Source organism: Hemicordylus capensis, chromosome 3 (genome assembly GCF_027244095.1).
Source record: "Hemicordylus capensis ecotype Gifberg chromosome 3, rHemCap1.1.pri, whole genome shotgun sequence".
Taxonomy (NCBI): Eukaryota; Metazoa; Chordata; class Lepidosauria; order Squamata; family Cordylidae; genus Hemicordylus; species Hemicordylus capensis.
The window spans coordinates 213741513-213757006 of NC_069659.1; the positions used below are offsets into that span (position 1 = coordinate 213741513).

General features: G+C 40.1%; 1 protein-coding gene across 4 annotated transcripts in view; it reads right to left on the reverse strand.

Annotated features, from left to right (window-relative positions):
• Window positions 1-1770: 1770 nt before the first annotated feature.
• RASGEF1A (RasGEF domain family member 1A) overlaps window positions 1771-15494 on the reverse strand; it is a 349237-nt gene continuing 335513 nt past the window's right edge. For all 4 annotated transcript variants that reach the window (XM_053304658.1, XM_053304656.1, XM_053304660.1 and 1 more), the window contains 6 exons: window positions 13503-13605; window positions 11941-12020; window positions 9818-10009; window positions 7973-8096; window positions 7393-7465; window positions 1771-5997 (listed from right to left, as the gene is read on the reverse strand). In XM_053304658.1, coding sequence (XP_053160633.1) covers window positions 5973-5997; window positions 7393-7465; window positions 7973-8096; window positions 9818-10009; window positions 11941-12020; window positions 13503-13605 — 597 coding nt within the window. In that variant the 3' untranslated portion in view covers window positions 1771-5972. The remainder of the gene's footprint in view (window positions 5998-7392; window positions 7466-7972; window positions 8097-9817; window positions 10010-11940; window positions 12021-13502; window positions 13606-15494) is intronic.

The following is a 15494-nucleotide window of genomic DNA, read 5'->3' on the forward strand; positions in this document are numbered from 1 at the left end:
TAAAAAAACTATGGTGCGGCCATACCTGGAGTACTGCGTACAATTCTGGTCACCACATCTAAAAAAGGACACCGTAGAACTGGAAAAGGTGCAGAAGAGGGCAAACAAGATGATCAGGGACCTAGAGCACCTTCCTTTATGAGGCAAGGCTACAACACCGGGGGCTTTTTAGTTTAGAAAAAAGACAACTGCGTGGAGACATGATAGAGGTCTATACAATCATGCATGGTATGGAGAAAGTTGATAGAGATAAATTTCTCTCTTTTTCACATAACACTAGAACCAGGGGTCATCCCATGAAATTAATTGCCAAGAAATGTAGTTTCAACAAACAGAAGTACTTTTTCAAACAATGCATAATCAAGTTGTGGCATTCTCTGCCACAAGATGTGATGTTGGCTACTAGTTTGGATGGCTTTAAGAGGAGTTTGGATAACTTCATGGAGGAGAGGTCTAGCAACGGCAACTAGTTGGAGGGCTATAGGCCACCTCCAGTCTCAGAGGCAGGATGCTTCTGAATACCAGTTGCAGGGGAATAACAGCAGGAGAGAGGGCATGCCCTCAACTTCTGCCTGTAGGCTTCCAGCAGCATCTGGTGAGCCACTGTGTGAAACAGGCTGCTGGACTAGATGGGCCTTGGGTCTGATCCAGCAGGGCTGTTCTTATGTCCTAATACTGGATGCAGCAATGGTCTAGGGAGGTGAATGTTATGGCTGCATCTTTGTTGGCTGGATGAACCTGTTTTTCTCCTTGAGGTTTGTTCTGCTTATATACTCGAGTACTGTTTGCATCAGCCAAGAGTGTCTTTCCCACATTGAATTGTTTCTTGGTTTTCAGCAGAACAGAGCTTGGAGAACATTTATGGTCTACTGCACAGAGTGAAGACTATTTAAAGGACTGAATGTAAGAGCCAAAGATTGTGCCATCTGCATATTATTAAAGGAATTTAATATAATTTTAATAATAATTATTGAAGATTATTTAATAATAAGGGTTGCTACTGGCCACAGGGTGTCAGGGTCAGCATTATTGGGCAGCTGCCAAGGGACCAGAGCCCACTGCAAATCCTTGAGACTGTCTCTGGGCATTGCTTTGACAGCAACGCTCTCAGAGCCTACCTTGGTAGGAGAGGAACCATGGAGGGCAGTTTGCCAAGAGCCCTGCTGGCTGTCCATCAGTAGAACATTACTGGTACACCATGAACCCATCAGACAGGATGGAAACTGAAATTCCTAGAGTAATCTAGAAAGCTTGTCAATACAATCAGCTAGCTGAGGAATGCATCTTATTTTGCCAGCTCTCTTGGTTATATACTCAATGCAATTCTAGGCACTGTTTACTTGGAAATGACTCATACAGTGTTCATTGGGACTCTCATATTAGTTCACTTAGGAATTCAGCCAAAGTGCTTAAAGGATTTTATGTACATTGTCTCAATAATCTTGTACAACAATCCTGCAAGGTAGGTTGGTATTATTTTCTCATAGGATTGTGAGTGGGTACATTCTGAAAAACAGGGGCACTCTCATTGCTGCACTGATAGTTGAATGGGCGATTTCTTATTAATATTTTGAATGCTATGCCAGCCTTTCAGATGAAGAAATTCGGATGAACATCAGCAGGATTGATACATCTCATCACAACAATCAGCTTGCTAAGTGTGTGTGTGTGTGTGTGTGTGTGTGTGTGTGTGTGTGTGTGTAATGGCCCTCAAATCCTCAAACATATCATTTTTCAGGAACAGATAAAAGTATGACCATTGTATTCTGGTTGAAGCAACTTTGTTTTTATTAACGCAAGCACATCGAGTCAAACACAGAATATCCTGCTTTATGGTACAGCTTTATATGTAGCAATTTAGCTCCGAATAACAAAACACAGATGTTGAAAGAATGTATCAAACCAAAGGAAAAGAAAATAATAATGGAACGCCATGTAGAAATGGCACTTATTTCAAGTATATACTAGAACCAATTGACCACTGGAGTGCACATTCATGTGAAAGCTTTTTTCTTCTTCTTAAATATGCATACACAAAAAGTGTTCCAGAATTGCATCTCAAATATATATCTATATCTATATCTATATCTCAAATTTAAAACATCCCTCTGTAAATTTCAAATACATTAACAAAACCAATTATACGACCCCTTTCATAGTGTTTGACAATGTTGCTAGCTAGGACACCTCTGAAAGTGCAAAAAAACCACTGTAGTAATACAGTATAAATATTCTCTAACTCCAGGGCTGAAAAATCAATACTTCAGCACAGAAAAAATAGCAGCAGATCACAAATAAACAAAGCCACTAATTCTCGGTCTGTCTTTGTGGGGCTGTCTTTCTTCTAATACATAGTATTTTTGCTTCCTCTTTCAACTTGTATAAATTGATTCCATTGCTTCTGCCTAGTTTATTTGTTTTGCCTTGTTCCCTGACAGTTTTTAGCGGTGATAGCAAAATGCTTTGGCAAAGCATGCTCATTTTTCAATAAGACCCCCCCCCCACACACACACACCCTGCCTTTATGCCTTTTATGCATTTTTATGACTTTTACTATTTCTTAGGCTTTTAGGCCTGCATGCTTCTGGTGTTATCTACTATTTTTAGTCTTTTTAGCTCTTTTAGTACTAATATGTACCATTTTATATGTAATCACTTTTTATCTATTCTCACTTTTAACTTTTAATTACCCTTATACTTTATGCTGGTCTGTGATCGTAATAAAGATTGATTTGATTTCAATAAGATGGATAGGCATCTTACCACATAATTATGTTTTAATTAGAAAACAGGGATGCAAACGAATCGATAAGGCCTCTTCACACTACCTTTTTTTTAGGTATACATATTTTTATGTATTATCTAATTGACAAACTTGCAAATATGACATTTCATGAATGGGGCGCTATTGGGCCTTGGTTTCATTGTCTTTAGGAATGTAATTGTGTATGATAATATATAATTGTCACTTAATTAAACCAATCATCATTTTAAATCTAGTGCTCAGTGTTTAAGTCTTTTAATTTCCTAATTTATTTAGGAAATAAATAAATTATTTATTAAATCGATTAGGAAGTTCAGCAGTAAAGTGAGAAACCTGAAACCTAATATTATCAGTGAATTAGTCATACATTCAAATAAAAAAGAAGTTAAAATGGACTAGCTTCATTGGTTTTAGAGTATGCTCCTAACTGTGATCTGCAAAGATTGTTTCATCATCTTCTATGATGTAGTTTAATCCTTTAAAAATAGCTTCAACTAATGCTGGGCCCTCCAGTTCTTTTGCTCTAAATGGGTGGTTCTGCTATTATGGACTGGTTACTATTTGCATGTTCATCACCTGAAAACTGAATCATCAAGTGATTATTGCATGTGTGAATTAGAACCTTAAATGCAATACTTTTTGATCTAGGCATTTCACACATTCAGTTATCACTTGAGCAGTCAAATGATGTGCCATGCATGTGTGAACAGATCAAAGTTTTTCTAAGTAGAGGTGGCCCTCATTATTCATGGGCTTTCTGATATATGCCACAAAATGTCTCTCTGTTAGAAAATGGAAGCCAGAAATGACATCAGAAGTCATTTCCACTCTCTCAAAACTATGGATAGGTGAATTTTGCGTATTTATCTAACCATGGATAATGAAACTAGGTCTCTAAGACCTAATCACAGATATGTGAAACCACCAGATATGGATTCTGCGGATAATGAGGGCCACCTATAATGAGCCAATGGGGAAAATAGTACAGTTATGAGAAATGAAGAATTTAAATTGCAAGAAACATGACTGCAAAAAACAAGGTTCGTAATAATTAGAAAACACATTTCAAAGCAATGGAATAAGTTAACAAGGAAGATTTTGAAATATTCATACATTTGAAATTGTGGATTGTACAACTGTAATTGTAACAGAATGTGGTGAATTGCCTAGTTAATATCTGAAAACTCCTTTCATCCCAATAATTATATCACAAGGTGGTCCAAAACTTTAGCAGGAGTTGCTCATCAATAATAATATTATTGACTTTATAACTGTAGTTATTACTTAGTAACCTGCTTTGGAGAAATTGCTATTATCATATGGCTGGTGGTCAATTAATGGGAGTCAAACAGCAAGGCAGCAAATTCCCTTGAGCCTATCTGTATGATGTTTTAACAGCTAGCCTGAACTTTGAACTCTTCTTGTCAGTGAGGTTTCTTTTAAAATTCCACCTTTCAGTTTCTGTCCTGATACTATAACTGATATCCTCCAACTAATTTCAGTACAGCCAGAGGCTAGTTTGTAAATGTTGCCACAACATAGCTGGTTAATTTTCTGCTGATGATTGGACATCTTGGTGTCCACACTGCCTAAAAATCCCTGATAAATAAAATGCAAATGTAAACTAAAGAGTTCTCAGAACTAGTAAAAGTGGGGTACGGGAGGAGGAGAGACGAAAGACCTAGAAATTATCCCATTTTACCTTGTCAAACCTTGTAACAAAAATAAGTTGTGCTGCACCATTGTTATACAGACAGGTATACTCTAGTTCATGTGCCATATCGTCCAGTTTATTTACAAAGCTGAAGCTGGTTTTTAGAAGACATCCATATTTTTATTTCACTTACTTCCAACCCAGAATTGTAGAAGAAGGTACACTAAACAATTTCAGTACCTTGTAAGGCACTATTCTTTGATGTAAGAGGGGAGCAGTCTTGCTGCTGCAGTGGTTTAAGGCCAGACTTAAGGAGACAGGGAGTCCCTGTGCTGAACTGTGGGCTCCCACACTGTTTTCTTGCAGCTTAGGATCAGTTCAGACCACTGACAAAATGAAATGGTAAAGCTTGATTAGGACAGTATCTCTGTAGTATCACAGGCGATAGGGTTGTGTGTTCAAATGCTTTCCATAAATATAAACTTGTTGCATGTAGAACGTTGGCATATTGGAATTAAAGAATCGACCAAGCCTTCTCTATGACATTTCTATGTGAACATCATTCAAATGTGCAACCACTGTCAACCCACATTACCAACAGTGGCATACTCCAGGCAAGCTTTACCACTAGATTATTTTGACTGACTGTATAAACTGGGCCTAAGAGCACAAATGAGCCTATGAGGCAAGAATGGCAGCATTAAAAAAACATGTGGGATACCCAGAACAATGCTGATAAATTCTAGAAAATTAGAAGTGTGAAATACATTGCCACAAAATCCAGAAAGAATCCTGTGTTATCTTGAAGACAAACAAATTGATTGTGAAGTGATTTCACAGACAAAAGCCTATTTCATCAGATGCAACAAGGAGACAATGAGTGGTACTTGAAAGTGTGGCTGGGAAGCTGGTTTTCATCCCCTCTTCTGTGGGCAATGAGGGAACAGGAGAAGAAAGCTCTTCAAAATATCAGATGACCCAAACGTGGTTCCAAATAGGGCTCTGCGCTACACCATTGTTAGTGAAATAGTGAAGACCAACTAAGCTAATCCTGGAAAACGATCTTGTAACTCTTTAGGGCTGTGGAAGTCTTACTGATTTCCAAGGTATCAGTCCGCGTAATGAAAAATTCATTTTCAAGAAGTGTTGGCCAGATCAAGGCATAGTGGAGCACTGAATCTGTACATGTATTCCGTCCATCTGAGAGTGTGCGTGTATTAGGCGGAAGTAATCAAACATGAAAATAAAGATCTGGATGTCATTAGAATAAGACATCACCATGGTTACCACCCCCCACAATCCATTTCATCTCTGAGAATAGGGCCCTGCCCTTGATTCTTTTTAATAGATAAAAAACAAAATCCTTCTTTTATAAGTGCCTTGATGTGAAATATTTATATTTAGCACATTTTTTCCTGTTGTAATTCATAAAAGGTATTGTACATACAAAACAGACCCCAGCCAGTGAGGCCTTTTTCTCAAACCAAGTCATTCAGGATTTAAAAACAATGTTCTCAGTGTGTGCTTTAGAATCTGAAGCAAAAGTCCAAAACCTCAGGCTCTGTTGAGTAAAGTTGTCCTAAAATTGAAAAGATAAAGTTGACATCAGTAGGTCATATTTTTACCATCAATACATATATCATCTTAATTCAGAGGGGTACTAACATCAAAACAAGTAGATTGGATTATGAGAATACTTGGGCTCTGTTTGCCATGTCATTTGGTGTGTATTGCTTGTCTGCCTGCTTAAGCTGGTCTGGGGATCCACTGCTACTAGCCTGGGTGATGATATCTCCTGCCTTGTCTGTTACTTTTTGTTCTCTTGAGACTGACTTGCCAGCTTCAGCTCATGTGGTGAAAATGGACTTTTCACCTTGGTGCAGGTAGTTGCTCCCTGGAGCTTTCCCAGACAGCAGGCTTTACCATGGGTCTACTCCGAGTTCAAATTTGCCCAAAAAACCTGATGTGAAAAGTGGATTTTTTTTTTTTTTTACCCAGACACAAATTGGGCTAGGCACTAACACGCAATGAAAAACCTAAATCCCGTGTGAAGTGCTCCCCAATATCTCACATGGACTTTGGCACTAATACGGCCGATGTGAAAATACACACCCTCCATTTTGAGCTAGAAGCCCCATCTGGAAAAGCTCCTGGTTGAAAAGCTAGACAAATCCTGGCCGCATTTACAGTATGCCTCTCTACTCTAACATGACTCTGAAGGTCACCTGTCATGGCCCTGACTGGTGTGTAAATCCAGAGATGTTCGGCTGGGCTTACACGTGACAAACAAGGTGGAATAAATTTAGTGAGGTGGTAGAGTGGATTGTACCACTACAGGTGTGTGTGTGTGGGGGGGGGGTTGTACCACTTCTGAATGACCCCAAGTACAAATAAATCCCTGCAAATTAAAGAAAACTTAGTACATTAGGGAGAGAGATTCTAGTTAAATCCATTGTCTGCTATGCTAGTTTTCTATTTGCAAGGAGTTTTTAATATAGGAAAGCATCAAAAATGTAATTCTGTGCTCTGCCAACTTTCAGTCTAAACACCTCCATTCTACTACTTCATTCTACTGCATGTGTAGACCAGCCCAAGTTATGCAGAATAAGACTGTAGATTAAGATGAAAGAATTCTGGTCTGCACCATTTCAGTCTGCATAATTTTGAATGATCCCTCATATAAAAAGCTTCCTGCCTTTAGTAAACTAGATCATTAGAGTCAAGGATATGCTAAATCTTTCTTTATGATGAGTTAGTTTACATTTAAGGAGTATTTTACATGGAGAAACATTCAAAAAATGTAATTCACACCCTGTAGTTTGAAATGTTATAATCCAGAATTCTACTACCATGGTCATCTTTGCATAATGTGTAGAACAGCTCTCATGCTATGTTCTGAAGGTTCACATCTGCTCAGATTAAATATGATAGATCAATATAAGAATCAAGAAGCTGGAGAAAGTGACGTTATTACCTGAGTGTCTTCCAGCTATCCTTTTCCATATGATTTTCTGGACCTTCACTTTCAAATGATGCAATAAACAAAGCTGAGAAAAGAGGTGGGGACAGCAGTCAGAACAGAGTACAAGTCTTCAAATCATTTTCTTTTTTATAATGATGATGATGATGATGATGACAAAATGTGTCATTTTAGGCAGTGGAAAAGCCAGAATAAGTTGTGAACTCTCATCTCTGTCTTTCCATCAAAAATGGTTAGTTCACACTGTCCCTGACCAAATTGATCCCAATCCTAAAAAACACTGCAGCACCACTATTGTTAGCAGATTCACAAATAGATATGTTTTGGATTGGAGCCCCAACAGCAGACGGAATAGTCCAGTAGAATCTTAAAATACTTTTCATGTATTTTTGTTTTTAAATTGGTCTGGAAGGAAAACGGGTTTTATGGAGGCTGCAGTGTATGTTCCATTTATCTTCTGCATTCTGTCCAGTACTTTTGACAATCACACATGTCACAAACAGCAGTGTGAGAAGCTTAAAAGCAGTTTTATGAAAGCTGACTTTTTTTTGTTTGAGTAGCCAAGTGGTCTTACCTTCCTCACTATAAATAGGTGCTGTGAGCAGATAACTCTGAATTTTTTTGTCCTTCTCAAAAGGACACTCAACCTGCTTCCATGTCACGAAGTCATGGATTTGTCTTGAAATTTCCCAGAATTTCTGCATGAGATAAACAAAAATGAAGTATTAAGGTGAATATTTTTGTTCTTTTAGTTCACTCTGTTCTAGACTTTGGTCACACCTCTAGCCCTAGGACCTGAACTTACAGCTGGAAGGAAGCTCACATGCAATGGCCTCTGCCTGTTCATGGGACTACAGCTGGAACTGTGACTCAGCCAGGATCTCATAGAGATTCTGACTGCATGAAATGGTGCATCCAAGTGGAGGATGGATATGTAGCTGTCTCAGTTTACACAACTGTGGTAGCCATTCAGTAAGCGGTGGTGATCATACAAATCTTGATAGTCACATATGAATCCCCTGGCATGTGGTGGCACTGGTGTGTCCAACCTTGGTGCTTCAGCTGTTGGACTATAACTCCCACCATCCTCAGCCACAGTGGCCAGTACTCAAGGATTTTGGGTTTCAGTCCATCAACAGCTGGAGGCTCAAGGTTGGATACCCCTGGTTTTTATACAATCGGAGCCTCTACACAAGGCTCTAGGTCATGAGACTGCTGACATTCCAGTGTACAACCTGAGGCTATCATATGTGGGCTATTTGCTGTATGAACTGGTCTCTAGTAAAATGTCAATGAGTTTAATTGGCCCAACTTACTACATTAAATTCAGCTTGTCTTGCAGCAAAATGTTAATGTACACAGAGCAGTTTGTTGAGCCAAACCCCATCTTCTTCAAATGTGCATTATCCCCACCAAAACATAATCTACTTAGGTTTCCTGCTTTCTATTAAGTTCATTTAATGCAGGTTTCTATGTCCTAATACCCTTTTGGTACAAATTCTGATAATTATTTGATTAAAAGTGTTGTTTGTCATCTTATACTTCCATTGCACATTTGTGTGTTGTGATTATTTTAATCCATGAATTCACAAATTAAAAAGAATCCTCTCATTTTGACTTGCATATGACACACACATGCAATAACTATTTTTATTTTCTCATCATGGGAATGTGGCATAAATACTATTTCTATTCAATGCATGATGGACGTGCAATGAAAGCGCAATTCTTCAGTGTTGGCGGTATGCAAACTCATTTAAATGTAATCAGTGTTAATTGGTTGATTGGTGTAATTTAAATTTAGAGCCCTTTCTCATGCGCAGTGAGAAAAAGCTACCCATTTTGCAGGGAGGAAGCCCAAAAGTGCTTATCTCCCTGCAGATGATTGTCCTGCCGTCCTTGGTCAGGCAAATCACCAAGCCCAGAAGAGCACCTGCTCCTGCCAGTAGCTCCCAGGGGCGGGGGGGCTAGGATGCACCACATGACCCCCCGCAAAGCAGCTGCGGCTGAAGATCAAATAAAAGGGGTTAGGAGAGTGTTCACTCTCCTAACCCTGATTAGAAGGGAGGCTCCGTAGGTGGGTTTGCCGCAGTGGTGCTGCCCAGAATTGGGCCCAATCTCGGCGGTTCACACGTGCGTGCCAAACTGGGCTGGGCTCCCTTAGCCTGGTTTTTGTGTGTGAATAGACTCTTAGTCTCAGATTTTGTTGAGACAAACTTATCCTAAAGCCATAAAAAGCAAGCAGGCCATGCGGCAACTCTCACTGGCTGTACTGCAGTCTTCTCTTTTGCTTGGACATTTCTAATGCTTGACACAGACCTCATTGGCGAGCCAAGGCCTATGCCAATATGCTTCGTGATCACATTGTCTGCCTATCTCAACAACACTTAATTAGCATGTCATTTAATTCTCTGCTTACCTTGAAGTTTATCTGTCCATTTGGCAAGTGATTGGTGTGTATTTTGTGCAGAAAGTAGATATCTTTAATGAAAAGGTTGAAAACTGGGATGACTATTTTCTCCCGGCTGCTGTGTGCCATCTGGGATCTCTGTGCTGCTCCTTGAAGGGCTGTTCGATAATTACAAAAGTTGCTGGATGGGTCCATGTGATGCTGTTGGAATTTTTTTTAAAAAGCAATTTATTGCTAGGACTCCCATAAGTACCAAAACTTATTTGTTTGTATCAGCTTATGAGAATGGTAGGTGGTGGTGGTGGAGTGAGCTTTTGCATTTCCTTTTTTCACAGATAAGCCTTTTTGAGATTTATACATACAGCTTCTCCTTGAGAATGTCAACTGCTGACTTTCCAGAACCTTCATGAGATAAGAGGAAGTGCTAATATCTTCCTTTTGATAGAATGCATTCAGAGGTACCAAAAGACTACGGACAGGCCTCCATGAAAATTGGGTGCTTGTATGCTTGCTGCACAGGTATATATTTGGATCTGACCCACAAGTGGCAATCTATAGTTTTTCAGGGCTGATTCACACACCCATGTACATCACTTGATTTAATATTACTTTGATAACTTCCAGTTACTTGACATCTGATCTGACTTACAGCTGAATCGAAACAGGAAGATTGCTGGTCTTGTGGTAGCAAACATGACTAGTCCCCTTAGCGAAGCAGGGTCTGCCCTGGTTGCATATGAAAGGGAGACTAGAAATGTGAGCACTGTAAGATATTCCCCTTAGGAGATGGAGCCGCTTTGGGAAGAGCATCTAGGTTCCAAGTTCCCTCCCTGGCATCTCGAAGATAGGGCTGGGAGAAATTCCTGCCTACAACCTTGGAGATGCCACAGCCAGTCTGTGTAGACAGTACTGAGCTAGATAGACCAATGGCCTGACTCAGTATGTGGCAGCTTCCTATGTTCCTAACACATTGTGTTTGTGAGGAAATGAAAGATATCTTTGTAATGGATCATTCACACATGTCATGAATGGCCCTTTTTATATGTGATGACCAGTGCATGAAGAGGGCTAGCCATAACCCATACCAAGATGCTTAGTGATCACATTGCCTGCCCCTCCACATTTAAGCAAGTGCTTAAAACACAGAATGTGTTAGCATGAGAGCATGGCTAGCCAGTGTATTCCTGCTCACCTGCTTCATGCATGAGTCCTCTATGCCTCAGCTCCTTGGCTACAATATTGGGATAATACTCACTTTATAGAGTTGTAATGATTATAACATGAGTCACGTGAACACTTTGAACACATGGAAATCATTAATTAATTAATTAATTAATTAATTAACATATTTTATACCGCCCAAAACTTACGTCTCTGGGCGGTATATGTCAAATGTCATTATAATTACAATTTAAAATAACAATTTTTTATAAATACAAAATATTAAGTTGTATTGTTAAATGTGGATCATCACTGTCCACAAGATGGCAGTCTTTAATTAAGGATGAAGAATAACGGATGCCATGTATATCCTTCAGGTGTGAGAGGGAAAGATAATGGTTTATTTTTAAAGTGGGGTTTAGCCACAGGTAGGGCAGGGACTTACAGGGACCCTGGCCCCTTCAAGGATATATCAGGTTGTTTCCCTCAAATTTCATCTTTTCTTTTCTTTTAAACCGGCCCTCTTTTTATCTTTGAAGATCTAAGGGGGAGGGGGGATTCAAGTCCTTTTCTGCTTAACTGCTCAGCAAAAGGAGCAAACCTCCTACCACCTTCTAGTATTCTGACAAGTGAAGCTGCTGAGGTTATTGGCAAGTATTGGGGAACCTTTTTTTTAATGCTATCATTAAAGGTTGTTTAAAGCTATTTAATATATTAAATAGTTTTAAACAGATTTAAGTTTTTGTGTTTAGATTCTTACTGTCTCACTCATCTCACTCATGATGGCTCTTAGTAGACCTTTAATTTCCCACTTGCACAATATCTCACTTTATGCAGAGAACAATTATGAAATAAGGTTTCACACAACTATACAGAGATTTGTTGGGTTTGTTTAAAACAACAACAACAAATACACCTGACGCAGTCATTTTTTTTAAGGCAATATACAGCAAAAGGTTCAAAACATTTACCTCTAAAACATCAAATTTGGCTGTTTTGACTTTGGACCAGGTCTTCTTTAGTCGTGACACAGGGCTCAAGTTCATACCCGCTGAAATGAAAGCATAAAACAAATTGAAATTTTAAAGCAAATTATTTAAAATATTCCTGCATATTTATTAGGATGTTGTGTCACTCAGGAAACACTTTCAGAGACTCGGAAGTGGTCTTGCCTTCTTCCCACTGTGTGCAATACTTCCCCCCACCATGGCATTACCATAAGTGGAAAACTATTTTTTCCTTGTGTTGATATTACCAAATTGCTTAGTCTAGAAAGGGAGATCCTGGGAGGAAGCAAACTTGCATATGTATAAACAATGTGAATATCAATGCACATCTTGAGATACATCTGCATTGCAATGTTCATTCGTTGCAACTGGCTGGATTAATATTTTAATGTGTATGGGAATCGACATCATCACGGAGTGATGGAGAGAAAGGGACTGAGTGCTACTAGAACTATATTGGGCCCAATGTGTGCATTGTTTTGTGTGAAAATGTCAGCCGAGGATTAGGAAGTGATAGCATGCAAGGAGTCACTCGTAGATGGTTAGCACAGGTAGCTGACCTATTCCAAATCTAAGATCATTAGTGTTGGCTGCCTACACTGACCAACTATGATTGACTCCTTGCACATGATCACTTCAAGACCTCTGCCCAACCTTTCTGCTGCTCACATGATCGATTATCAGGAGCACGCATGGCTCCAGAATCTTAGCTGGCAGCTCCTCCAACTTACTTTCTATTGTCAGAACCAAACCATCAACACTGACATTAAGGCTAACTTGGTTATCCTCTTAACTAGCTTCAAATCTTGGATAAGGATTTGGGTTAAATGAGGAACCTTGTTTGCTTAACCACAGTCAATATTCCTTAACCAAGTAGGAGGGAAAAATTTGGTCTCAAGAGACTGATCCTGTGCCCCACCCCCTGATCAGATTCCTTCTGCTATGCCTGTGCCTGTTTTCCAAGTCATTTAACGTTAAACATCCTGGTGTTCCCACAAAATGCCAGTTAACCTATCTGAGGGCTAATTTTTTTAATTAGCAGCCCGAGCAAAGACATGATCCCACCTGCAGAGTTAAGGCCACACTTGCACCCTTTACCCTGCTAACGGCCAGGTTTAAAAGTAGGGTTAGGCTCTGTGGCAGAGCAGGGATTACACCTGACCCTGGCACTGCACACGAGCAGCCTAACCCAGGCTGGGCTGCCCTAGCCTCAGTTAGGCTGCTCATGAGAATAGGCTCTCTGTGTTTGGGTTTGCCACTGCAGAATGTGTGAAAAAGTCCTATGTGATCTATCCCTATATACAAATGCAGAATACCTTCCCCACAAACACCACCCCCTCTCTCTTTTCTTTATCTTCTCCATTTTGATTACTTGGAGTCTTTCACTTGGTAATACATATGATGCCCATTTATCATTGAGAGTGCAGCATTCATTCTCAGTGGGAAGTTGTATCTACTCAAACACTATCACTTTACTGAAGCCATCAGACACATTGCCCTCGGGTGCCTTGCCAAAGAGTACTCACAGATAATGGCCATCATTGAATTAAAGTTTCCAATGTTGAAGCACTCTCTTGCCACATCAATAAAAAATTCCACTATTCTTGTTCGTTGCTTTTTCTTCACAACCTGAAATTTTAAAAGGATGTCTTAAATGGGAGGGAGTAACATTTGCAAAGTGGGGGCACTCTAGCCACATACAATTTAAGAGCATTTATTTAGAAAATTTCCAGATGAATTCATCCGGACAGCAGTCTTTTGTTTTTAGAGGAAGCCTTGAGGGTACTGGATTGAGATCCCCTTTTTATTAAAAAGAGCTGCAGTATCTTTGGAAGATTATGAAATCCTAGTGTGTTGTGGGATTCTAAAATTCTGCATGATAAGAATTGGAGCCTTAGGTAGAGATGGTCAACAAAACAAGATTTTGAATAATTTCCTCCTGGTAAAGGAAAATGAATGCAAGAATGGCCCTGGCAACAGATACCAAAAAGATATAAAACATTCTGCCCTTAAAGCTAGAAAATACCAATATGTTGTTCCGAGGAAATGTGCCTGTGAAGAGAAGAGATGGTAGGATAGAGGTACTGGCCAACATCTAGACTAATGAAGCACTAAGTGATGCTATATGTGTGCTATGGGGAATAGGCAATTTTCATCAATCTTTGAAGCTGACCATGACTCTTGAAAATATGTCCCTGAGCGTCACACAGCCCCCAGTGGCATGTTTTTTGGGCCATAGTGGGCTTCAGAGCGAAGGGGAGATTGATGAAAATCTCCCCTCCCCTGTACTACGTGCCTTAGCAGCACCAGTGCTTTCTTAGTTTGGATATTGGCCAATATTTGGTTGTGAAACACTGATGGCTTGTGATCCAAAATTTTAAATATGCTTGATGAGAGAGAGATTCTGCCCAGAACATAAAACATTAAACTTTATTTCAAATATGCAAGCAAATTAGTTTAATCAACTTAACTTATGTAGTTCCCTTATCAGTGAAACTGTGTGCTAACTTATTTTTTAAAATTTATCTATTTATGTATTTATCATGTTTTTATAGTGCCTGATATGTGCATCTCAAGGTAGTGTACAGAATTTAAAACAACTAATATAAAACAAAGTAAAAGCAGTTAAAATGTCACAGAATAAAAAGTAAAAACATAAGATAAAAACAAATTAAATAGTTTAAAATTAATCTTTGTTAAAGGCCTGAGAAAACAGGGGCATCTTGAGGGTCCTCCTAAAAGCAAACAAAGAAGGAGATGCTCTTATTTCAACATGGAGCATATTCCAAAGTCCCAGGGCAGCCACAGAGAAGGCCCTGTCCTGAGTAGCCACCAAATGAGCCGGTGGCAACTGTAACCGAATCTCTCCAGATGATCTTAATAGGTGACCAGGTTCATGACAAAGAAGGTGCTCTCTTAAGTACCCTGAACCCAAGCCACTGAGGGCTTTATAGATAATAACCAGCACTCTGTATTTCACGAGGAAACATATAAGCAGTCAGTGCAATTCTTTATAAATCGGTGTTATATGGTGCCTTTGAGTTGTCCCAGAGACCAGTCTGGCTGCCACATTTTGTACCAGGTGTAGTTTCTGAACTATGTACAAAGGCAGCCCCACGTAGAGTGCGTTACAGTAGTTGAGCCTGGAGGTTATCAGCATATGCACTAGGGATGTGCACGAAGATCTTCAGTGCCGATGGGGGGGTAGCATTTTAAGGGCGGGGGAGGGTGTACTCACCCCTCCCGCCGCATTTCCCCCGCCGGTGCGCTGTCATTTTGAAGCCCCTCGGGGTGGCAGCATTCCTCCCTGCCGCCCCGTTTCCCCCGTCAGCCGGAAGTGGCCGGAAGTCGCGCGCGCGCGTGACTTCCGGCCACTTCTGGCCGATGGGGGAAACGGGGCGGCAGGGAGGAACGCTGCTGCCCCAAGGGGCTCCAAAACAACAGCACGCCGGCGGGGGAAATGCAGCAGGAGGGGTGAGTACACCCTCCCCCGCCCTTAAAGTGCTACCCCCGTCGGC